The sequence below is a fragment of the Schistocerca cancellata genome, chromosome 3 (genome assembly GCF_023864275.1).
Source record: "Schistocerca cancellata isolate TAMUIC-IGC-003103 chromosome 3, iqSchCanc2.1, whole genome shotgun sequence".
Taxonomy (NCBI): domain Eukaryota; kingdom Metazoa; phylum Arthropoda; class Insecta; order Orthoptera; family Acrididae; genus Schistocerca; species Schistocerca cancellata.
This window is the reverse complement of record NC_064628.1, coordinates 883,962,662-883,989,504: the sequence shown is the minus strand read 5'-3', so window position 1 is coordinate 883,989,504 and position 26,843 is coordinate 883,962,662. Positions and strand designations below refer to the sequence as shown.

At 44.8% G+C, this 26,843-nt stretch overlaps 1 protein-coding gene across 1 annotated transcript in view; it reads left to right on the top strand.

Annotated features, from left to right (window-relative positions):
• The first annotated feature begins 7,779 nt into the window (after positions 1-7,779).
• LOC126176628 (trypsin-5-like) overlaps positions 7,780-26,843 on the top strand; it is a 35,136-nt gene continuing 16,072 nt past the window's right edge. Inside the window, exon 1 of the mRNA XM_049923787.1 lies at positions 7,780-8,220. Coding sequence (XP_049779744.1) covers positions 7,780-8,220 — 441 coding nt within the window. The remainder of the gene's footprint in view (positions 8,221-26,843) is intronic.

Genomic DNA, 26,843 nt, shown 5'->3' with positions numbered 1-26,843 from the left:
CTGGTCAATGGTGGCCGAGCAACTGGCTAATCACAATGCGCCAGTCACTACTCCTGATGAACTGTGGTATCGTGTTGAAGCTGCATTGGCAGCTGTACCTGTACACGGTATCCAAGCTCTGTTTGACTCAATGCCCAGGCGTATCAAGACCGTTATTACGGCCAGAGATGGTTGTTCTTTGTACTGATTTCTCAGGATCTATGCACCCAAATTACGTGAAAATGTAATCATGTGTCAATTCTAGTATAATATATTTGTCCAATCAATACGCGTTTATCATTTGCATTTCTTGTTGGTGTAGCAATTTTAGTGGCCAATAGTGTAGTATTGTTAAAAGATATTGATTGTGTGGAGAGGTGTTATCTGCGAATTTCCGCCAAACCTGCTCTTCGCTTACTTCCGTATACACCGCATTTGTCCGGCATTCAGGCTGCCATGGCCCCAAGCTACTGCAGCGGCTTGCTGTTGACGCTGGGGTGGGAATTGTAACCTTCATCACAAAGCATGGTGTACTTTATATTCATAGTTCTGCAAGAAAGAACCAAATGATGTCAACCCGTCACCAGTATTGCCCTAAAAACTCCGTTACGTCATACCGCGATGCTATAATTAAAGTGGGTGAGCCTGGTGTGGCACCTGGAAGATTAAGGCGGCCTATCCCAGTGGAGGCTGCTGACGAAGTTGCTGCCGTAACTGACCATGCAGCACGACCACGGGCTCATTGTAGTGTTAGTGCTTGTACTGAGTCACCAGAATCGTCCATCTCATGGTCGACAGTATGGAAGTTTTGCGATGTATATTACACTAGTATCCGCACAAGGTCCAGACTGGACAGCAACTGAAACCTCATAATCCACAGCAGCGTTCTGCGTATGCTCTTCGCTTTCTGGCACGGATCAAAATCGATGATATGTGGCCAGGCAATGTTCTATGCAGTGACGAGGTACATTTTACGCTACAGAGTCCAGCGAATTCACAGAACTGTCGAATTAGGGGTGCTCTTAAACTGCGTGTTGTGCACGAAGAGCCATTGCACTTCCGTTTGTGACAGTGTGCTGTGGATGCACAAGTACCTTTGAGCCGTGGTAAAAATTGCTCTTTTGAAGAGCGCGCCGCAGCGCGTAGTGTGAAGCAGTCGCCCTCCGTTTCTGGCGGTGGCGCCGCTGTGGCAGTCGCAGCTTTGGTGTCTCCCTCTGGTGGGAAAGGGCAAAGGTTGCCTATTCGCGTGCATTTAAGGGGCGCTATGAGCTCGCCAGTCGGTCAGTCTGGGTCAGTCTCTCGTCCCCAGCTTGCTAGTCTGTCTCTCGTCCGCATTTGTTAGGCAGTTAGTGTCTGTCTGTCGTTCAGTGTGCTAGTATGTCTGTCGTTCGGATCAACCTTTAAAGCCGGCAAAATTAGTCTTTCCCCTCCGCCAGTCTGCTCGAGTTTGCTCAGGCTAAGGTCACTGGTGGTTGGATCGATCGGTTGGTCGGTCGCGCACTGAGACACAAGATGACTTGTCCGACTTGAGCGTCGGCGCATGTGAGGTCGCCACGTGAGTCCAGTGGGCCGCGCCGTATAGCGAGGGGTAGTGACTTCGCTGCCGACACGAGAGCAACAGGAGTCAACCCACGACATCAGTCTGGCCGGTGCGAGCTGCGACGCCGTGAGACGGGAGATCGGCGCGCCTTCCTGCGTCCGTAGAAGAGGCTGGCAGCGGACGGTTCGGGAGAGCGCTTTGGGGGTGCTGTGCCAGGTCTTCTCGAGAAATTGCAATTTATTAGAAGTCAAGTGATTGGTGATATGTTGTTTGATTTACTCTTGTTAAATTCTACTTGTTTTCTTGGTGTGGTCACCACCTCTTTTGCTTTGGGCTCGTCCCACCATTCTTCTCCGTTTGCCCACCCGCTGGAGGGTGGTTGTTTATAAATTGGGTGGTCCGTTTTTCCCTTGTGGAGTAGGGGCGGGTTAGAGCAACCTGTGGTTCGGGTTGTTCGGTAATCTCCCTATCAATCTACCGTACGTTAGTAGCTGCCTCTGTCATGTTTGTCGGATTTGGTGTGTTAACAAATTTATTGCTTCGAGTGCAACGGCCTAATACCTGAAATATGTTTTGATCTTTGGAAACTTTCATATTATTGCCTATGATCTTGAGAGGCGGTATCTGTGTACTGTAGAGTATCTTAACTATTGTTTGGCCAACTTTGTAGAATTTTATATAAGATTGCTTAATCCCCCCTACAGGGGATGCATAGCTTGTGTGCTTGTGTAAATTGTTAAAACTCTTAGTTTAAAGTAATCTGGTGTGTTGCAGATTTGCACCAGTGTAGTCTTTCAGAGGCTCTTGTGAGCGGTTGTAACTACGGCCGTGTTAAAAGGGAGCGGCAAAGTTGTCTGCCCGAAAGCTCATACAGTCAAAACTTGTTTCTTTCTGCCTCTGAATAAATTGTAACTTTGATATTTAGAGAGTGTTTTCTGATTATAATTTTAAATCTGTTTCTTTTAAAAAATGCTTTTAAGCACTATTAAAGTAAATAAAATTCCCATTTGTTTGGTTATCAATTCGTCAGTTACTCCCTGGCAACTACTTCCACACTTACATAGTGTGATTAAATTTGTTAATGTTCTTGATGAATCGCTAGTAAATGAAATAAATTCTTAAGAATATTCTTTGAAAATAAACCACGGTTCAACCTTCATTCTCAGTCCGTTCTTCTTTGAAGGGAGTACGCTCAGAGAGCTTGTCAATTGTACTGTAACTTCTGCACGTTATCGAGACCTCCTTGTACAGCATGTGATTCCTACTTTGGAAGAGCGCAACTGAGTAAAACCACAGTTTTCATGTAAGATGGCGCAACGCATCATCTCCCTCTCCCAGTGGAAGATCTGCTTATTGGAACCTTCCACGATCGTGTTATCCCATGAGATTTTCCAGGTTCATGGCCTGCAGTATCACCTGATGTGAATCCTAGTGACTTTTGGCTCTGGCTATGCTGGACGGAGAAAAATTGTGTCACAAAACTTGGCGCCACGCGCTCCGATTGGCCGTGGGATTGCCCTCTTGCCGTTCGTCGGTTGACGGGCAGCGCTACGGTTGTCGGTTCAGACATCGCCCGTCACTGTCCCAACGTGATACACACACGTGTCGAATAGGTCGTGCTGTTTGTCTCCACCTCACGTCACAGGCATTCACACGTAAGCTTCGCTTAGTCATACAGTAAGCTTAGCGGCACAGTATGCGTTTGAAGAACAACGAGATATGGTTTTTGTTTATGGACTAGCCAACGGTAATGCGCATGACGTTCGACGGTTGTATGAGGAACGGTACCCAGCAAACCCGCAAACGTGTAAGTAGGCTGTTTATGTTTTCTTATTGGCAAAGTTACGTAGCGCTCTGTATGAAAATCACTGGCTGTGCTGTGTGCAGTCTGTGGGTAGTTTGCATTGTTGTCTGCCATTGTAGTGTTGGGCAGCGGCAACTCGATGTGAACAGCGCGTAGCGTTGCGCAGTTGGAGGTGAGCCGCCAGCAGTGGTGGATGTGGGGAGAGAGATGGCGGAGTTTTGAAATTTGTAGCACTGGATGTCATGAACTGCTATATATATTATGACTGTTAAGGTAAATACATTGTTTGTTCTCTATTGGCGGAGATTTGAAATTTGTAGCACTGGATGTCGTGAACTGCTATATATATTATGACTGTTAAGGTAAATACATTGTTTGTTCTCTATTAACATCTTTCAATTGCTAACTATGCCTATCAGTAGTTTGTGCCTTCCGTAGTTTGAATCTTTTATTTAGCTAGCAGTAGTGGCGCTCGCTGTATTGCAGTAGTTCGAGTAATGAAGATTTTTGTGAGGTAAGTGATTTGTGAAAGGTATAGTTTAATGTTAGTCAGGGCCATTCTTTTGTAGGGATTTTTGATAGTCAGATTACGTTACGCTAAAAATATTGTATGTCAGTTTAAGCACAGTCGTGTATAATTTTTCTAAGGGGACGTTTCAAACGTTTACAACAATTCACCAGCGACCTGGCGAACCAGGCTCGTTAGCTCCTGCTTTGTGGTAGGAGGCTCGTTAGCTCCTACATAGTGATGCTGGAAGACTTCGAACACGACGGGAAGCTGCATTTGAAGAGACCTCGAGTGCTTCGAAGCATCTAGGACAAGCACTCCAGCAGTTGGACACGATGTGAGAGCACTGGGAGGTTTTGATGGATGACGGCCAGCATCCATTTAGTTGTGATTCTTGAGTTTCTCCCGGAGTATTTGATAATCAAAATATCCACGGGTGTGCTGCCGGTCTATAGTGTCCAACGGGCACAATATTTCGGCGATCATACATGTCGCCATCATCAGGTGAACTGACGGACTGAGCTCCTGTGAACGTGCCGGCACGGAGATCCGTACGCTATGGCTGCTCAGAGGGAACTGGGTTCGGTCGCGGCGGCGGCCGATTTAAATACCCTCCGCCCGCGGCGCGCTCCCTCCGCCGTCCGCGCCCCGCGCCACGGTCGCGCGGTGGAACAGATTGCGACGGCGTCTGAGATGACGTCGGAGTGATGGCTCTGTCCGCCGTGGTCGTCACAACTATACGTTTGCTCGATGTACTCTTGATTAACCCAATCGCTGGTTCCCAAGCCTTGCTAAGATTATAGCCACAGTCACGGTTTATGAGGTCGTCATTGGTGCGAATTTCGATGGCCTCTCTAACAACGCTGTCCCAGTATCTGAACATTGTTTGTCGGAAAATCACGCTATGGAGTATGACCGCACGAGGATTCTGGTACAGACGTCGAGATACTGGGACAGCGTTGTTAGAGATACCATCGAAATTCGCACCAATGACGACCTCATAAACCGTGACTGTGACTATAATCTTAGCAAGGCTTGGGAACCAGCGATTGGGTTAATCAAGAGTACATCGAGCAAACGTATAGTTGTGACGACCACGGCGGACAGAGCCATCACTCCGACGTCATCTCAGACGCCGTCGCAATCTGTTCCACCGCGCGACCGTGGCGCGGGGCGCGGACGGCGGAGGGAGCGCGCCGCGGGCGGAGGGTATTTAAATCGGCCGCCGCCGCGACCGAACCCAGTTCCCTCTGAGCAGCCATAGCGTACGGATCTCCGTGCCGGCACGTTCACAGGAGCTCAGTCCGTCAGTTCACCTGATGATGGCGACATGTATGATCGCCGAAATATTGTGCCCGTTGGACACTATAGACCAGCAGCACACCCGTGGATATTTTGATTACCCATTTAGTTTCCCCCTTATGCAAGACCTAAATCCTGTGGCGGACTATGAACATAGGCTAGGGTTTTGCCGGTGGTTTCTGCGACGTGTTGCACGAGATCCCGACTTCCCCGCCATTGTGTTGTTTAGTGACGAGTGCACCTCCCATCGGGGTGCCCTTTACAACAGACGAAACGTTCATTACTGGGCAAGGGGAAATCCTCACGTCACGTACGTCCACGGACACCAGGAACGATTTTCGCTCAACATTTGGGCAGGCATTGTTGGTGACCATCTGACTGAGGCGGTCCGTCTACCTCCTCGACTAACCGGGGAAAATTACCTTCACTTTTTGCAAGAAACGCTACCCGTCCTGCTGGAAGATGTTCCGCCGGACATACGGCTATGCATGTGGTTGCAGCATAACACTGGTGCTGTGTGCGGATATTGGCAGAGGAGCTCGTAGGACATGGACCCTATGGTCACCAGACCTCACGCCATCGGACTTTTTCCTGTGGGGATTCTTCAAAAAATGGTTCAAATGGCTCTGAGCGTAACTGTTGAGGTCGTGAGTCCCTTAGAACTTAGAACTACTTAAACCTAACTAACCTAAGGACATCACACACATCCATGCCCGAGGCAGGATTCGAACCTTCGACCGTAGCGGTCGCGCGGTTCCAGACTGTAGCGCCTAGAACTGCTCGGCCACTTCGGCCGGCATTTCTTCAAAGGTTCTTGTTCTCCCATCTGGAAGGGAACCAACTAGAAACGAAGAGGAATTAATGGATCGCATTCAACATGAGACCAATCACATGAGGGCAACGCCAGGAGTCTTTGAAAGAGTTCGGCAAGGCACCGTTCGACGTTAACAAGCTTGTTTCGCGTCAGAGGGTCGCCAGTTCGAGCAGCTGCTTTAAGTAAACAATGTCCTAGCTACTAAAAAGGCCCTTTTCAGGGCCGACACAATTTGTAAAAGACTTTCTGTAGGCGAAATAACACATCAAATGGTTCAAATGGTTTTGAGCACTATGGGACTTAACTTCTGAGGTCATTAGTCCCCTAGAACTTAGAACTATTTAAACCTAACTAACTTAAGGACATCACACACATCCATGCCCGAGGCAGGATTCGAACCTGCGACCGTAGCGGTCGCGCGGTTCCAGACTGTAGCGCCTAGAACCGCTCGACCACTCTGGCCGGCGAAATAACAGATGTTGACGAGTTTGTTCCCAGTACGTCTTATCATGAAACTTACAATGGATGTGTAGAGACCCCGGGTGGATTCGCCCTCAGGCCCCCAGAGTGGAAGGCTGGCGCGCTACCACCAAGCGATTCGCCATGGATACATCGCGACATCCGGAAGGCAAAGCATTCGCACTCATGCGTTGTCCAGAGCATCCGGCAACAGAGCAATCCCGTGGCCAATCGGAATGAAATTTTCACTCTGCAGCGGAGTGTGCGCTGATATGAAACTGTCTGGCAGGTTAAAACAGGCGGCCGGCCGGAGTGGCCGAGCAGTTCTAAGCGCTACAGTCTGGAAACGCGCGACCGCTACGGTCGCAGGTTCGAATCCTGCCGCGGGCATGGATGTGTGTGATGTCCTTAGGTTAGTTAGGTTTAAGTAGTTCTAAGTTCTAGCGGACTGATGACCTCAGAACTTAAGTCCCATAGTGCTCAGAGCCATTTGATTAAAACTGGCAGATTAAAACTTGGAAGGTAGGAGACGAGGTACTGGTAGATGTAAAGCTGTGCGGACGGTACGTGAGTCGTGCTTGGGTAGCTCAGTTGGTTGCCGGCACAGTAGCTCAGGGGGTTCGGTCAGAGAGCCGGTCGGCCTCTGTAATAAAAAACTGAGTGGCAGAATCAACAAACGAACTTGAACGGATGTCATTGTGACGTACGGAACGACCAAACACGACGTTCAACAACGAACCAAATGAAAAAAAAAGAAAAAAAAAGTTGGTAGAGCACTTGCCCGCGAAAGGCAAAGGTCCCGAGTTCGAGTCTCGGTCCGGCACACAGTTTTAATCTGCCAGGAAGTTTCATATGAGCGCACACTCCGCTGCAGAGTAAAAATCTCATTCTGGAAACACAATAATGATTTCGATCGACATCGCATGTGGCAATCGGTGCTGGGCCAGAATAATTTTCCCTACTGCTACTCAAATGCTTAAAACAGCGATTTACTTGAACAATATCTGTTGTGTTGTCTAAATAAAGATTTAGTGCCACATAATGTTTGTATGGGTGCTGAAAACGGCAATAACGTACGAAATTACGTACGACCTCTGCTATCTTCTGTGTGCATTTATGCCCAATAACGCTGACCAGCATTTTCCCTTATTAATGTGAAAGATATCATGGTCTTACGATACTAATATCACGGTATGTTGGGGATTTTATGTGTCATATCAGCTTTATAAACAAATAAATTTCATTTGGTACTGCCTACATAGCCTGATACAGTCGTATAATGCTGCTGCCGCAGGCCGCCACTATTCCCGTCATCCCTACAGTCGTTCAATTCGGTACAGAGAGCGTTACGTCGGAAGTTAACGCAAAAGGCAATGGAAAAGAGACATCAGATGAAGGCGGGGACTCACGCACAGTGTCCCAGTGACAGATTGGGCGCCCACAGTTTCCGCATCCTTCGTGCAACCGTGCTTGTGTGGCTCTCCAGCCGTCTGCACGTCACCGTTTGCTTCGCACCGCCCCGCATCTTGGGCGGAGAGGAAACATCTATCGAAGAATTCCCTTATATGGCAGGTCTCGAGAGGTGGAGTGTGTTTGAATGTGCAGCGACCATCATCAGAAAGTCTTGGGCCATGACTGCTAAACACTGTATCGAGCGGACTGAAACCGACGGCGAAGTAACACTGCGAGTTGGAACATCTGACCGCGAAAGCGGGGGATATGTGATTGGCGTCGATAAAATTGTTTCACACAGCATCGCCGACATCGCTGTTTTACACGTGCAGCTGGAGTTCCCTATGGGACAAAAAGTGCAGGTACGTTCTACTGATCTTCACAGATTGTTACATGATTTTCTGGGGTCATCTGTCTGTTGGTTGGTTCGAAACGGACAACCGCGACATCTTCTCCTGTGCCAACCTCTTCGTATCACAGTAGCAGTTATTCCCTAAGCTCTCAACTTTTTTGCTGTACGTGGTGTTCAAAAAGTCTCTCCGCAGTGCCGTATGATTGTTAGCCGCGCGTGCCGTGTGATTGTTCGCCTGCCTGGGTTACTTCCCTTCAAGGGGACTCTCCCAACATTTCACTGTCCGTTTATCTCAGCCAGCGGGAGTAGTATCGTTGGTGTGTGTCGTTACGTGTTGACGTGAACGTTTAAGTTGAGTTTCTTTGTTCGTTTGTTTTGTTTTTGTCACTGTTAAAATGCTAAAAATTGAAGAACAAATTTTCAAAGCTGGCAGTAAATACACAGTTTCAGTTCGTCAAACATTTAATTCAGTTTTCCCGGAGACAACACTCCCACATCGCGATACTGTGCGAGATTTGACTAACAAATTTCGAAGTACGGGTTCAGTGACAGATGCACCGAGAAGTGGTCGTCCTAGTGTTTTGTCTGAGGATAAACTACTCTACATTTCCGATAAAATGTCCATGAGTCCGAACAAGTCAGTAAGAAAACTCGCCCAGGAAATCGATGTTAGTGTCGGTACGGCCCACATAGTTTAAGGAAAAAATTAGAACTTTTCCCACACAAAGTGAGTGGTGCAAAAACTGAAAAATACTGATCATGGCAAGAGACTGCATTATTGTCAATGGTTCAAAAATGAACTCGCAAAATTCTCGTATGTGGAGTACTGCAAATCAATTCTGTATTCATGAGGGACCATTTCATTTTGTGAAAATAGGAGTTTGGTTTGTGGGTCCCATATTTTTCAACGAAACAATAAACGCACAACGATATTGCAGTGATATTCTGTACCCATTCATAGGAGAACTTGTGTTAAGTGAAATACTGAACGATTATTTTGAACAAGATGGTGCAACCGCGCATACAGCTCGCGTTTCAATGTCACTGTTTGCTGATTTGGTGATCGCATAATTTCACAGGGACTTTGGCCTCCACGATCGCCAGACCTAACACCACCTGACTTTTTCTTCTGGGGTGCAGCGATAGCAACTGTCTATAAAGCCGTCCAAAATCCATCGTTGAACTGAAAACTGCAATATCCAGTTTCACTGCTTCTGTTACAGAAGAAATGTTACCGATTACAAGTTTGGAAACATGATTACACAAATTGAATTGTGTATTCTACAACAGGAGGGACACTTCCAACATTTAAAGTGAAAATTTGCAAGTAAAAATGAATATTCAATAAGTTAATAACTTGTATTTCACTGAGTTTCATTTCGGTATATTCACTGCGGCATAAGACACGCGCGGCTAACAATCATACGGCACTGCGGAGAGACTTTTTGAACACCCCGTATATTGTCCAGTTTCCATGTTACCCTACATTTGTTCCTTTTACGGTTCCCTATAAGATCAAGGAAGTTATCCCCCGATGACTAAAGAAACGAAATATGATCCTGTCTCTAATTCTAATTTTCAGCATCCTTCTGGAACGGCACATACTCTTTTTCGGTTTCCCAACAGCCCACAATTCGCTTCCATAGAGTGCTGTGCACCAGAAACGTGCTCGGACATGTTTTCCACAAATCAAGGCCTGTCGTTGATACCAGCAGTCTTCTCTTACCGAGAAAAGTCATTCCTGGCTATCTTTTTCTGCTTATGATGCACCTTTCTGTTTGTCCATGTACGCGTCATTTTACATCTAAGGCTCCCTGTCCGACAACGATGATGAATTACAGGGCTCCACACCTGTTTCAATATCACTTACACTTGTTAAGCATGTATCATCATCAGTGGATTCCCCATGTTCATTGTCCACACAGTCGAGCGTATATGACACCACACATTCCACTGACTCACTTTGCAGAAAAGCTACTATTTCATCTGCCACTTATTTGTCGCTCTGAAAAATTCCTTTGGTTTCTTTCTGACAAAATGTCAACTTCGTCAACAGTTGTAGATATAACGCAATGTTTGATTTGTTTATCGTTGACATGGGTTAAGTTTCAAATCTATGTTTGGGCCCTTTGAGATTAAGCAAGTAAGTCAGCATTTACATTCTGGATGGCTGTGCATAGATTTGTTGGGTTTGCTCTTAGATATGACTGTAGGTCATCAGTATGTAAATGACATTTGCAGTGGAAGATAATATTCGACATGTCATTAACATACAAAGAGAAAAGTAATGGGACCAATATTGATACTTGTGGGACCCCTAACATTACATTCATCCACTGTGTCCTCTTTTCTCCAATCATTGCACACTTTTGGCGGTATGTAAGGTATGAGTGGAATCATTGTACACCACATAAAGGATAGTTTTGAGTTTTGAGGTTAGCAAGTAGGATATAAAAGTCGACAGCATCGAAAACTTTGCTGAAATCCATAAAACTCATAGTAGTTTTTTGTCCATAACTTGTTTTAGTTCGTCACTGACTTTTACAAAAGCAGTCGTCGCTATGCGATTTATGCGGAAACGAGATTGATATTCGCTCAAAAAGTTCATAATCATTTCCTTGTGTGTTTGCCCCACTTCAACGTGGGGTCGGCTTTGTTACTATGGATTTGGCGTTGTTAGTGTCAAAGGTCGGCCAGATGTCCTTCCTGTCGCCAACCGGTACCCCTCGGGCCGGAATCAGTGTACCCCAACTGTCTGCGTCTAGTGTAAGCCACGGAAAAGTGCGAACGTGTCCAGATGTCTGCGAGTCGTGTAACTGAGGCGGGACGTGGGGACCAGCCCAGTATTCACCTATCGGGATGAGGAAAAACGCCTAAAAACCACATCCAGGCTGGCTGGCACACCAGCCATCGCCGTAATTCGATCCGGGGCCAGTGTCTACCCGAGTCCTATTAGTAGCCCTCATTTTTCCACAAGAAGGAGGACCTGTTAAAATTCCCAGTTAACTAGTAGGCGTACCTAAATTTTGCATTTCTCACCGACTGACTAACTCAGTTACGTAGTCGCTTGTGGCAGAGATCATTCTCGGACATCGGATGCCGTTTATAATCCCTGCGTACTGCGTCTCTTATAAGGTGTTTGAGTTGATCAGAGCGTATTTATCGTATAAAATTTGGAGTTTCTCAGTGAAATTAGCTACCTCATAATTTATGTCACAGTTATTTCCTGTCATTCCCTGCCAAGAATTTCATAGGCGTCGGTTATAAACTCAGACTTACGCAAGCGCTTAAAACCTCTAAAATTGGTGACCTGCGGTTTGTTGTTTGGACATTGTAATCAATAATTCATGAATATTACAGCATGAGCAGATAAGCCAGGCGCAGAAATTTGATCATGCGAATTACTCTCTTGCTTGCGAAAGTATAGATAGAAGTATGAATGTCGGCAGTATAATGAGTTGGCCCAAGTCGAAGCAGTGTGAGACTTGAATGGGAAACAATACACGTAAATGCAGGACTCCAGCTACAATGCGCCAGCTTTTCATACAAAGATTGACGACCTGAGAGCGCGAATTCAAAGCTGGAGAATTTTCCAGCTTTTCGTGGATTGTAAATCAGACGTATTTTGAAACTGCAGGAATCCGGCTACAAAGCTCCAGGTTTTCATACAAATATTGAAGATCCGAAGCGCGACACGAGAGCTCAGATTCAAAGCTGGAGAACTGTCCAGCTTTTGGTTGATTGTAAATCGCATGTATAAGACACTTTTCTGTTGAGACGGTTAACTTCAGTGAACATACACTACTGGCCATTAAAATTGCTACACCACGAAGATGACGTGCTACAGACGCGAAATTTAACCGACAGGAAGAAGATGCAGTCATATGCAAATGATTAGCTTTTCAGAGCATTCAAACAAGGTTGGCGCCGGTGGCGACACCTACAACGTGCTGACATGAGGAAAGTTTCCAACCGATTTCTCATACACAAACAGCAGTTGACCGGCGTTGCCTGGTGAAACGTCGTTGTGATGCCTCGTGTAAGGAGGGGAAATGCGTACCATCACGTTTCAGACTTTGATAAAGGTCGGATTGTAGCCTATCGCGATTGCGGTTTATCGTATCGCAACATTGCTGCTCGCGTTGGTCTAGATCCAATGACTGTTAGCAGAATATGGAATCGGTGGGTTCAGGAGGGTAATACGGAACGCCGTGCTGGATCCCGACGGCCTCGTATCACTAGCAGTCGAGATGACAGGCCTCTTATCCGCATGGCTGTAACGGATCGTGGAGCCACGTCTCGATCCCTGAGTCAACAGATTGGGACGTTTGCAAGGCAACAACCATCTGCACAAACAGTTCGACGACGTTTGCAGAAGCATGGACAATCAGCTCGGAGACCATGGATGCGGTTACCCTTCACGCTGCATCACAGACAGAAGCGCGTGCGATGGTGTACTCAACGACGAACCTAGGTGCACGAATGAATCCAGGTTCTGTTTACAGCATCATGATGGTCGCATCCGTGTTTGGCGACATCGTGGTGAACGCACGTTGGAAGCGTGTATTCGTCATCGCCATACGGCGTGATGGTATGGGGTGCCATTGGTTGTACGTCTCGTTGTTCGCATTGACAGCGCTTTGAACAGTGGAAGTTACATTTCAGATGTGTTAAAACCTGTGGCTGTACCCTTCATTCGATCCCTGCGAAACCCCTTCATTTCAGCAGGATAATGCACGACCACATGTTGCATGTCCTGTATGGGCCTTTCTGAATACAGAAAATGTTCGACTGCTGTCCTGGCCAGCACATTCTCCAGATCTCTCACCAATTGAAAACGTCTGGTCAATGATGGCCCAGCAACTGGCTCGTCACACTTCACCAGTCACTACTCGTGATGAACTGTGGTATCGTGTTGTAGCTGCATGGGCAGCTGTACCTGTAGACGCCATCCAAGCTATGTTTGACTGAATGCCCAGGCGCATCAAGGCAGTTAGTACGGCCAGAGGTGGTTGTTCTGGGTACTGATTTCTCAGGATGTATGCAACCAAATTGCGTGAAAATGTAATCACATGTCAGTTCTAGTGTAATACGTTTCTCTAATGAATACCCGTTTATCATCTGCATTTCTTCTTGGTGTAGCAATTTTAATGGCCAGTAGTGTATATACGGGTTGTTTGTCCTCGCTTTTGGACATGAGCACGAAGTTGGGAAGCCAGTATGCTTGTATCCATGTAACCACGCTGCCACCTCTTCTGTTACACCTGTCGTGTCTCAGAAGCACATAGCCATAGAGGCCAACATAGCTGGAAGAGATATTTGGCTTCAGTCACATCTCCATCTGGAGTATGACATTAAAGCTACGAGTGGGAAAGTAACGACCGCACATTTACACGTATGTGTTGCAGCATATAGACATTGTGAATTCTTTCCGCTGTAATGCTATAAGTAGGGATATCGGCTGCCCTGGAGTCTGGCATAGCCCTTGCGGTATGCGAGGGGGATGAGAGGGGCCCACAGGCAGGTATGGGGGTGTCAGGAAGCTTTGAGTTTCAAGTTCGGTTACACTTCACCAGAACAAAGCCCGGAGGTCTGTGCGAATACAGAGGAGTGAGGGGCATAGAGTATTCGTTCTGAGGCAATATCACTGAGAATAGCAACGATTGTAAAAGCATGAAGGGCGACGGTCGAGTGTAGGCTAGTTCTGCGCATCTACGTCACACATTCTCCGACAACCAATCAGCGTTCAGTGGTGCTCTAAGCGCTTTGCTGTGAACGTCTTAGCCAATCAGAGCATTAAACGTGATCGCAGCGAGTTATTCAGTGAATTTTTATTCCGTTTGTTGAGAGTTATCACAGCTAATGGTGGTGGTAAGCGACAAACTCTGCACAAGCAAGCGAGACACATAATTTGCAGTATAATCGCTTTCTTCAAGCACAGCGCTCGTTTATGTACTTACCGCATCTGTTGCTGGCAAGATGCAATGCCCATTAGCGTCTCGAGCTGTGCAAACCGCAGTAATTCGTGGATCGGACTATAGTGTACCCTGCAGTTCAGGGTGATAGGAGAGAAGCAGGCGACTTACACAGACGATGCTACCAGCAGAGAAAAATAAGCTCCAGAACTACAATATTAACGCAGAAACCTAACAATTAAATTAGAAATTACGAAATTAGCACTGACAGTAATTTTGTTCTGGGCCATTTAAAAGAAGAAGGTGAGAGAATAATTTAAGCAGGAAAGGAATAATAATTACAGTGCTACAATTCTATGCAAGACAGGTAATTCTCACACAGACAGTGTTAAAAGTAAATAAAATTATTTGCTACTACTATTGTTGTTGTTGTTGTCTTCAGTCCTGAGACTGGTTTGATGCAGCTCTCCATGATACTCTGTCCTGTGCAAGCTTCTTCATCTCCCAGTACTTTCTGCAACCTACATCCTTCTGAATCTGCTTACTGTCTTCATCTCTTGGTCTCCCTCTACGATTTTTACCCACCAACCGGTCCCTTCTTCTTTTCAAGTTGTGCCACAAACTTCTCTTCTCCCCAATTCTATTCAATACCTCCTCATTAGTTACTTGATCTACCCATCTAATCTTCAGCATTCTTCTGTAGCACCACATTTCAAAAGCTTCTATTCTCTTCCTGTCCAAACTATTTATAGTCCATGTTTCACTTCCATACATGGCTACACTCCATACAAATACTTACAGAAACGACTTCCTGACACTTAAATCTATACTCGATGTTAACAAATTTCTCTTCTTCAGAAACGTTTTCCTTGCCATTGCCAGTCTACATTTTATATCCTCTCTACTTCGACTATCATCAGTTATTTTGCTCCCCAAATAGCAAAACTCCTTTACTACTTTAAGTGTCTCATTTCCTAATATAATTCCCTCAGCATCACCCGACTTAATTAGACTACATTCCATTATCTTAGTTTTGCTTTTATTGATGTTCATCTTATATCCTCCTTTCAAGACAGTGTCCATTCCGTTCAGCTGCTCTTCCAGGTCCTTTGCTGTCTCTGACAGAATTACAATATCATCGGCGAACCTCAACAATTTTATTTCTTCTCCATGGATTTTAATACCTACTCCGAATTTTTCTTTTGTTTCCTTTACTGCTTGCTCAATATACAGATTGAATAACATTGGGGACAAGCTACAACCCTGTCTAACTCTCTTCCCAACCGCTGCTTCCCTTTCATGCCCCTCGACTCTTATAACTGCCATCTGGTTTCTGTACAAATTGTAAATAGCCTTTCGCTCCCTGTATTTTACCCCTGCCACCTTCAGAATTTGAAAGAGAGTATTCCAGTCAACATTGTCGAAAGCTTCCTCTAAGTCTACGAATGCTGGAAACGTAGGTTTGCCTTTCCTTAATCTATTTTCTAAGATAAGTCGTAAGGTCAGTATTGCCTCACGTGTTCCAACATTTCTGCGTAATCCAAACTGATCTTCCCCGAGGTCGGCTTCTACCAGTTTTTCCATTCGTCTGTAAAGCATTAGCGTTAGTATTTTGCAGCAGTGACTTACTAAACTGATAGTTCGGTAATTTTCACATCTGTCAACACCTGCTTTCTTTGGGATTGGAATTATTATATTCTTCTTGAAGTCTAAGGGTATTTCACCTGTCTCATAAATTTTGCTCACCAGATGGTAGAGTTTTGTCAGGACTGGCTCTCCCAAGACCGTCAGTAGTTCCAATGGAATGTTGTCTACTCCCGGGGCCTTGTTTCGACTCAGGTCTTTCAGTGCTCTGTCAAACTCTTCACGCAGTATCCTGTCTCCCATTTCATCTTCATCCTATTCAATTTCCATAATATTGTCCTCAAGGACATCGCCCTTTTATAGAACCTCTATATACTCCTTCCGCCTTTGTGCTTTCCCTTCTTTGCTTAGAAGTGGGTTTCCATCTGAGCTCTTGATATTCATACAAGTGGCTCTCTTTTCTCCAAAGGTCTTTTTAATTTTCCTGTAGGCAGTATCTATCTTTCCCCTGCTGAAATAAGCTTTTACATCCTTACATTTGTCCTCTAGCCATCCCTCCTTAGCCATTTTGCACTTCCTGTCAATCTCATTTTTGAGACGTTTGTATTCCTTTTTGCCTGCTTCATTTACTGCGTTTTTATATTTTCTCCTTTCATCAGTTCTCACACAGACAGTGTTAAAAGTAAATAAAATTATTTGCTACTACTATTACATACACGATAACCATAAGTTTTTAAATACTAACTTTTGTTCATTTATTCAATGTTTGTATGGTGGGTTCAGTGGGTAAATCATTTTATTTGATGTTATTTGATAATAAATCAAATTGTTATAGTGACCACTAGTATCCATTGGTAGGTAGATGAGCCCCTTCATTAATATAATCATGTGCCCATACATTCACGCTTAATGGGGTCATCTCTAATAGTTTTCCCTCAGTAAGACTTCATCCAGGTTGTATACATGGAAGAGGCCTGGAGACACTGGAAGGTTTGAGATACATTATATAACGGTAAGACAGAGATTCAGGAACCAGGTTTTAAACTGTAACACATTTCCAGGGGCAGTCGTGGACTCTGACCACAATTTATTGGTTTTGAATTGTAGGTTAAAACTGAAGAAACTGCAAAAAGGTGGGAATCTGAGAAGATGGGACCCAAATAAACTGAAAGAACCAAAGGTTGTAGAGAGTTTCAGAGATAGCATTAGGGAATGATTGACAAGGATGGGGAAAGATATGTATATACTGCGTATATGTATGTGTATATACTTAAAGACCTAAGATCAAACAAGACCCCAGGAGTAAATAACATTCCATTAGAACTAATGACAGCCTTGGGAGAGCCAGCCATGACGAAACCCTACCGTCTGGTGGGCAAGATGTATGAGACAGGCGAAGTACCCTCAAACTTCAAGCAGAATTTAATAATTCCAATCCCAAAGAAAGCAGGTGTTGACAGATGCGAAAATTACCGAACTATCAGTTTAATAAGTCACGACTGCAAAATACTAACGCGAATTCTTTACAGACGAATGGAAAAACTAGTAAAAACTGACCTCGGGGAAGATCAGTTTGGATTCCATAGAAATATTGGAACACGTGAGGCAGTACTGACCCTACAGCTTATCTTGGAAGCTAGATTAAGGAAAGGCAAACCTACGTTTCTAGCATTTGTAGACTTAGAGAAAGCTTTTGAAAATGTTGACTGGAATACTCTCTTTCAAATTCTAAAGGTGGCAGGGATCCAATACAGGGAGCAAAGGCTGTATAAAATTTTTACAGATACCAGACGGCAGTTATAAGAGTCGAGGAGAATGAAAGGGAAGCAGTGGTTGGGAAGGGAGTAAGGCATAGTTTTACCCTATCCCTGATGTTATTCAATCATTATATTGAGCAAGCAGTAAAGGAAACATAAGAAAAATTTGGAATAGAAATTAAAATTCATGGAGAAGTAATAAAAACTATGAGGTTTGCCGATGATATTGTAATTCTGTCAGAGACAGCAAAGGACCTGGAAGAGCAGTTGAACAGAATGAACAGTACCTTGTAAGGAGGATATAAGATGAAGATCGACAAAAGCAAAACGAACATAATGGAATGTAGTCGAATTAAGTCAGGCGATCCTTAGGGAATTAGATTAGGAAATGAGACAATTAAAACAGATGAGTTTTGCTATTTGGGGGGCAAAATAACTGATGGTGGTCGAAGTAGAGGGGATATAAAATGTTGCCTGGCTGTGGCAAGGAAAGCGTTTCTGAAGAAGAGAAATTTGTTAACATCGAGTATAGATTTAAGTGTTAGGAAGTCGTTCCTGGAAGTATTTGTATCGAGTGTATCCATGTGTGGAAGTGAAACATGGACGAGAAATAGTTTAGACAAGAAGAGAGTGGAAACTTTTGAAATATGATGCTGCAGAAGAATGCTGTAGGTTAGACGGGTAGATCACGTAATTAATGAGGCATCAAGGGATCACAAATTTAGTATTGGATGGAAGACAGTAGGGTAAAAATCGTAGAGAGAGAGAGCAAGGGATGAATACGCTATATTGTGTTCCTCTGATGCTTTATTATTATTAAGTTTTCTTATGTTTCCTCCAGTACCTTCTAAGTTGATGGCTCTGGGCCTGGTTACCTTGATGCTGCGTTCTCAGAATTAAAATTTTGCTGTGGTGGCTTAGAGTTGTGCAATTGCTCCAAATATTCTGCAGATATTTACCTTATTTCCATTAAAGTCTGAGTCTATTGCTGTCAACTGAACTTCTAGATATTGCACTGTTACCCTCTAAAGAACTTCGTATTGCACGTTCTTGGCTTGTACAACAGCTTCTCGATTCTTATCACTTTTTTTTGTCATTCAAGCTGTTAACAGATCTGTTATCGTTAGCGTAAGAGAGGGATATCAGAAACAGGTTTTAAACTCTAAGACATTTCCATGGGCAGATATGGACTTTGGCCACAATTTATGGGTTAAAAGGTAGTAAATTAAGGAAATCCGATGTGAATCAGTTGGAAGAACTGCCAGTCTGAGAGTGTCTGCGGGAACATTAGACAACGAATGACTCAAAGGCAGCAGAGGATCAAATTGGTAGAAAGACAAGGCGTATTAGAAATACTTCGATATTACAGGACACACTTAACCTAATAGATGAAAGGAGAAAATGTAAAAATGCAGCAAATGAAGCAGGCAAAAGGGAATACAAACGTTTAAAAATATGAAATTACCAGGAAGTGCAAAATGGCTAAACAGGAATGACTAGAGTACAGATGTAATGATAGAGAAGCACTTGTAACTAGGGGAAGGACAGGTACTGCCAGTAGCAAAGTTAAAGAGATATTTGGAGAAAAGAGAAGTATCTCTGTGAATATCGAGAGCTGAGTCGATAATCAGTACTGAGCAAATAAGTGAAAGCTGGAAGGTGGAAGGAGTATATATATGGGGTCTATACAACGTAAATGAACTCGAAGGCAATATTATAGAAACGGAAGAGGATGTAGATGAGGATGAGATGAGAAATATGATACTGCGAGAAGAATCGAACACAGCACTGAAAGATCTAAATCGAAACAAGGCCCCAGGTGTAGACGACATTCTGTCAGAACCACTGTTAGCCTCGGGAAAGCCAGCCACGACAAAGCTATACCATCTTGTTTGCACGATGTATGTGAACCGTAAATTTACTTTCAAAATCTTTTCTTAAAGAATTTACTTTATTTACTAGCGATTCATCAAGAACATTAACACATTTAATCACACTACGTGAGCGTGGAAGTAGTTGCCAGGAAGTAACTGATGGAAAATGAAATTACTTTTAACAAATGTGAATTTTATTCCTAAAAGCTTTTTCCAAAAACAGATTTAAAATCATAAGCAGAAAAGTACCCTCGAAATATCAAGTTACAATTTTATTTAGAGGCAGAAAGAACAATATTAACAGTATGAGCCTTCGGGCTGAGAAGCTTGCCTGCTCCCTTTAAACAGGGCCGTAGTCATGACCGCTCACAAGAACCTCTGAAAGACTACACTGGTGCAAATCTGCAACACACCAGATTACTTTAAATACAAAAATTTTTAACAATTCACACAAACACGTAAACTATGCACCCCATAAGAGGGATGGAAATGGTACAACACTCAAATTATTTGCCACCGAAAGTGCAACTTGATTTTTTTAAGGGCTCTTACGGTGGAAGTGTGGCACCTTATAACCTAAAATTACTATTTAAATAAATCTCATAAAATGCAGACTTACATAAAATGTACAACATGCTCTACATTACACATATACCACCTCGCAAGATGATAGGCAAGAAAAAAACATATTTCAAGAATTCGGCCTTTAAGCAATAAATTCGTTAACACCGAATCCGACAAATATGACAGAGGCAGCTATTAACGTATGGCAGATTGACGGGGGGGGGGGGGTAACAAAACAAACCGAACCGCAGATTGCTCTAAACCTCCCCAACTCCACAAGGGAAAAACGGACCACCCAATTCACAAATAACCACCTTCCCGCGGCTGGGCAAAGGGAGAAAAATGGTGGGACGACCCCAAAACAAAGCGGCTGGTTACCTCACCAAGAAAACAAGTAGAATTTAACAAGTAAATGAAACAACATGTCTCCAGTCACTTAACTTCTAATAAACTGCGATTTCTGGCGAAGACCTGGCGCAGCACCCCCAACGCTCTCCCGAACCGTCCGCTGCCAGCCGCTTCAACGGACGCAGGAAGGCGCGCCGATCTCCCGTCTCACGTCGTCGCAGCTCGCACCGGCCAGACTGATGTCGTGGGTTGGTTCCTGTTGCAAGACGGACAAGTACTCTCGTGTATCAGTGCGCGACCGACCAACGGACCGATCCAACCGCCAATGACCGTTGCCCGAGCAACTCGAGCAGACTGGCGGCCTAACGCGCAGACTCAGATGCAGGAAAACAGCCCCGATCGGGCGACCACTAGCTGAGTTCTGTTACTGGCGGAGTGGCAAGACTCATTTTCTGGCTTTAAAGTTTGATCGAAACGACAGACATACTAGCACTCTGACGACAGACAGACGCTAACTACCGCACAAAGGCAAACGAGAGACAGACCAGCAACTGGTGACGCGAAACTGATCTAGCGTCACTCCAACTGACCCCCTGCCGAGGTTTTTTCCTTTTTTTTTTTTCTTTATTGATTTTCAAGTGGGCGGGCTGGCAGCAGCTTAAGGCTCTACAGCCTACAGCCTAAGGCTCTACAACCTACAGACTTTTAAAAAACGGAAGAAGAAAAGAAACAAGAAAAACAGGTGATAAAGCGGTGACTTTAAGTGTAAAATGGCGGAAAAATGTGGAAGGTTAAATCAGAAAGCAAAGGAGTTGGCAATGTTAATAAAATACACAGGAATGAGACAAGCAGCATAGTAGACACACAATTAAAAAAACAGGGCGACAGTTTGGTTTCTGTTCGCAAGAGATAAAAAATCACGCCCAGCGACAGTATGATGGCCGTTCGCAACACTTCCCAAAAGACACACAACACGGAACACTCACTGTAAAACACTGCACGAAAATGGCGGCACAAAGAGGACACTCCCGAGCCAAGGGCAGATGGGGGTCGGGGGGGGGGGGGCGGGGGGGACCTGGAGGAGGGGAAAAAATGAAAAAGGGGTGGGGGAACCAAGGAGGGTGAGGACTCATAAGGGGGGAGAGGGGCAAGGCAGATGCGAGAGGGAATGAGAAAAGGCAGAGGAGGGAAATGCAAAAGGACTCGGGGGAGAGAAGCGGGCAGAGAGAGGGGAGGTGGGGAAAAAAGAGGATGGAAGGGGGGGGAGAGGGAGCCTGGGAAAAGGACAGAGGAAAGGAGGGAGAGTGAGGATCAGAGTTGATAGGAGGGATAAATGGAGTCAGAGAGGGCATCATCTAGGAGGGGGAGTTGATGGAAGCCACCTTGGGAAAGGAGATGAAGGGTGTAGAGATGGAGGGTAGGGGGGACACAACCCCTGCCGAGCTGACAGCGCCCCTTAAATACACGTGAACAGGCAACCTTTCCGCTTTCCCACCAGAGGGAGACACCAAAGCTGCGATTACCACAGCAGCGCCACAGCCAGAAACGGAGGGGGACTGCTTCACACAACGCGCTGCAGTGCGCTCTTCAAAACAGCAATTTTTCACCACGGCTCAGTATGAGATAGGCGAAATACCCTCAGATACATACAAGAATGTAATAATTCCAATTCCAATTAAAACAGATGCCGACAAGTCTGAATATTACCGTCCAACTGTTTAATAAGTCATGTTTGCAAAATACTAAGACGAGTTCTCTACACGAGAATGGATAAATGGGTAGAAGCCGACATCAGGGAAGACCAGTTTGGATTCCGAAGAAATATAGGAACACACAAGTCAATAGTGACCCTATGACTTATCTTAGCATTTGCAAATTTGGAGAAAACTTTTGACAGTGTCAACGGGAATAGACTCTTTGAAGGTAGGAGAGGTAAAATACAGGGAGTGAAAGGTTATCCATAACTTGTCCAGATACCAGAGAGCAGTTATAACAGTCAAAGGCATTAAAAGGATGCAGTGGTTGAAAAGGGATTTACACAGGCTCCGATATTATTCCATCTGTACATGGAACAAGTAGTGAAGGTTAAGAAAGAAAAATTAGTGAAGAAATTAATGGTCATGGAGAAGAAATAAAAACTTTGAGTTCTGCAATTGACATTGTAATTCTGTCAGAGTCAGCAGTTGAATGGAATGAACAATGTCTTGAAAAGAGCATATAAGATAATCATTAACAAAAGCAAAAGAAGCGTAAATGAATATAGTCGAATTAAATCAAGTGACGTTGAGCTAATTAGGTTAGGAAATGGGACACTAAAAGTAGCAGATAAGTATTGCTATTTGCGCTGTAAAGTAATTGTCGGTGGCCGATGAAGAGAGGACATAAAATCTAGAGTGATAATGACAAGAGAATCGTTTCTGGAGAAGAGAAATGTGTTAACTTCGAATATAGATTAAAGTGTTAGGAAATCTATTCTAAGGGTATTTATCTGGAGTGTAGCCTTGTCTGGGAATGACTGCGGCCGATTAACAGTTCAGACAAGAAGAGAATAGAAGCTTTTGAACTTTGGTGCTACAGAAGAGTACTGAAGATTAGATAGGTACATCATGTAGCTAATGAGGAGTTACATAGGAGAACTGTCTAAAGAATGAGTGCAGTTTATAGTACAAATTCGGAGACATCAAGGGTTCACCACTTTATTATTGGAGGATGGAAGTTGTGACAGACGAAGAGATGAATACAAGAAGCAGATTCAAGAGGATGAAGGTTGCAGCTGATGTTTGGAGATCAAGAGGCTTACACAGGTCAGAGCAGCTTGGAGAGCTCGATCAAACCAGTCTTCAGACTGAAGACCACAACAAAAAAGGAATTAACGCGGTGATTCAAACTTCTTACGTTGGTATTGAACCATGTTTGTAAGTATCGGTCTAACTGCGAATTTTGTTATGGAGATATTATGATCTGAATCCTAAGCATCACTTTCAATGAGCTTAAATTGAGTATTTCCATTCGGGAGATTTTATTTATAGCGCCATGGTCAAGCTAGTCAGGGAGACCAGTGTTGTTTCCTTCTGAGGTAGCTTCTTAAAAATGTAGATTTTAGTGTTCTACCGTATTCTTCCCATACGATCATAAATCCTTCACCATTTGAAAAACGTCATGATCACTGACTCTAGTTGCTGCTAAAATCCTTTACGTAACAACCAGTTTCGGCCAACAGACCACCATTGGGTTCCCAAACGCATTTATAACGTCATTCTAGATGAATTACAATCACTGACAATACACAGCAAACTCATGAACATGTTTTATTACCTCACTTCAGTGACTTTAAATTCGACTAATATGATGCTGTAAATGCTTTTAGGCACCCGATGATGGTCTCTGGGCAGAAACTGGTTGTTAAATAAAGAATTTTATCAGCAACTCGCAGTTGTAATCTGGACATTTTTCAAAGATCTACGAGTGACGGGTCACCATCTGTTACGTCGACCTGCGTCGTCACAAAGCACGGTACGGGACTACGAGTCCCACCGCCACACCTTCACCCGCCCATGTTAGGCAAAATTTTCTGCCTGACTCATGTAGTACTATCACCGTCAGAGGGTGGTACGGGACTACAAGTCCCACCGCCACACCTCCAAAGTGAATTGCAGTGACGCAGTCACTGCCCTGTGGAAATTTACTGCCTCACCAACACAGTTAGACCGCAATAGACCGGTGATGCTGTATTGTAACATATCACCCCGGACTACAAGTCCATTAAAAAAAGAAAACCATCTGTTAAAAGTATATTGTTCTCTGTTTAGGCATTATGTAGGATACCTGCCTATTGTATGTCTGCGACGATGTACCTTACAAATTTAGTCATTGAAATCTCCAAGTAATATTACTGTGTTTCTCTATGGAATTCTGTTTAGCAAGCTGCTGATTAACTGCCAAAATCCTACTGTTTGCTGGTTTTATGTGTGTATTTTTTTTCGTTTCTTGGTGCATGTATATATACAACTGTATACACTTTCTTTAAAGCTAGATGTGGGGAACATTTCATTTACGCATTTAAATTCTGTTATTGAGTCCAGTATATTTTTTATGAACAAAGATTTCTGATCCAAACTATGCAATATTTTTCATAATTCTCTTTCTTGGTTTCCCTACGAAACTCAAGATCCCTTCTGAGTCAAGGGGTGTTCATCCTCTCTCTTGGCCTGCAGTTCTCATAATATGGTTGTTTTTGAGTAAATAATTCAAGTTTACTTGTTTTTAGAAGGGAGTTCCCATTAAAGGTGATGTATAATTTATATGCTTAAATTTAATGATATGGCTTTGTGGTATGTGATATGTGGTATGTGATATGGCCCAGTGGTCGGTGCTACGTGTAGGGCTGGGGTTCCTTTCTCGGTGCTGCCAGGGATTTTTCTTTGCTGGGAGGTCTGGAACGGGATGCACTCAGCTCCCTAAGGGCAACTGAGGAGCGACCTGATTGGCCAAAAGAGTCGGCAAGGACCAGGGGAGCGGTGTGCTGTAGAGATGTTCAGTCTGCTCCTGAATTGATTCAAAGGCCAGATCTTTCCAAAAAGTGGATTATAGATAATTCAGAAAAATCTGGTATCTGGTGGCTGTAATGAGTCGGATGAAAGTTTTCCACAAGGCTGCTGTAATGGTGCCCCACCCCCATATCCTTAAGAAGACATTTCACAAGCTAGAGAAATGTGTTATAGACCATGTGTACATGTGGATTTGCACGCCTTATTAGTACAAGAAGTATTTCTCATCCTTGAAAACACCAAATAAAGAAAGCTCAATTTCTTTTCAATTAATTGGCTGTCGGGCAGTACCCATTCAGCCATCCCAATAGTAATACTGACTGTGACGATACCAAAATAAGCATAACACAAGACACAGTCTCCGAGTGGAAAAAGATCTTCGACCCAACCAGGATTTGAACCCTGGCCCTTTTAATTTACAAACCGCTGCGTTGACCGCTTAGCTACTGAGGCAATTGAACCAGAGATGCTTCAGTACGATAATAAAAGGCATAAAACACTTCCAGCATCATGTTTCCGCTCTTGATTTCAAAAGAATGTCTCAAATTTCAGAAGCTCAGTAAACGTTTACACACTTTTGAATGAGTTGTTACTTCTCATCCTTTGACTTAGCACTCGCACTCGGAATGTGTGAGCAGCGAACATAAAAGCTGCTGTCAGGGTATCCCTCGCCTCCCAACAGCTCAAGGCACCCCACAATTCCCACCGATCGGACCGTAAGCCATCTCTCTAGCTCATTGCTGCCCTCCATTCTCAGCGATTGGATTACAAGGTAGCTCATTGCTCCCCCACCACTCTTACTGATCGGACTGCAGGGCAGCTCAATGCCCCTTCCCACTCTCGCGGATGAGATCGCACGGAACAGACCACACAGCGACTTGAGGCGTCACCCTACTCTCTGGGCCTTTGGCACAGTGATACAGTTTTCAACTCGCTTTCTTGACTGAACTGCTCTCCATCTGAGTTCAGCTCTTCATTCTTTGTATCCTTATTTTATTTGTTCTAGTCACCGTCTTCTTGTATTGTTGCTCTTCTGTTTCCTTGTTGTGCGTGTTCTTGTTAGGTGTACTATTATGTCTTCTTCTATTTCTGTCGCATTTATATTTGCTGTTGTCGCTGTGTTGGTGTCATTTATACAGAGTTTAGTTACTTTGGGTGGATAGGATACAAAATACACTCCTGGAAATGGAAAAAAGAACACATTGACACCGGTGTGTCAGACCCACCATACTTGCTCCGGACACTGCGCGAGGGCTGTACAAGCAATGATCACACGCACGGCACAGCGGACACACCAGGAACCGCGGTGTTGGCCGTCGAATGGCGCTAGCTGCGCAGCATTTGTGCACCGCCGCCGTCAGTGTCAGCCAGTTTGCCGTGGCATACGGAGCTCCATCGCAGTCTTTAACACTGGTAGCATCCCGCGACAGCGTGGACGTGAACCGTATGTGCAGTTGACGGACTTTGAGCAAAGGCGTATAGTGGGCATGCGGGAGGCCGGGTGGACGTACCGCCGAATTGCTCAACACGTGGGGCGTGAGGTCTCCACAGTACATCGATGTTGCCGCCAGTGGTCGGCGGAAGGTGCACGTGCCCGTCGACCTGGGACCGGACCGCAGCGACGCACGGATGCACGCCAAGACCGTAGGATCCTACGCAGTGCCGTAGGGAACCGCACCGCCACTTCCCAGCAAATTAGGGACACTGTTGCTCCTGGAGTATCGGCGAGGACCATTCGCAACCGTCTACATGAAGCTGGGCTACGGTCCCGCACACCGTTAGGCCGTCTTCCGCTCACGCCCCAACATCGTGCAGCCCGCCTCCAGTGGTGTCGCGACAGGCGTGAATGGAGGGACGAATGGAGACGTGTCGTCTTCAGCGATGAGAGTCGCTTCTGCCTTGGTGCCAATGATGGTCGTATGCGTGTTTGGCGCCGTGCAGGTGAGCGCCACAATCAGGACTGCATACGACCGAGGCACACAGGGCCAACACCCGGCATCATGGTGTGGGGAGCGATCTCCTACACTGGCCGTACACCACTGGT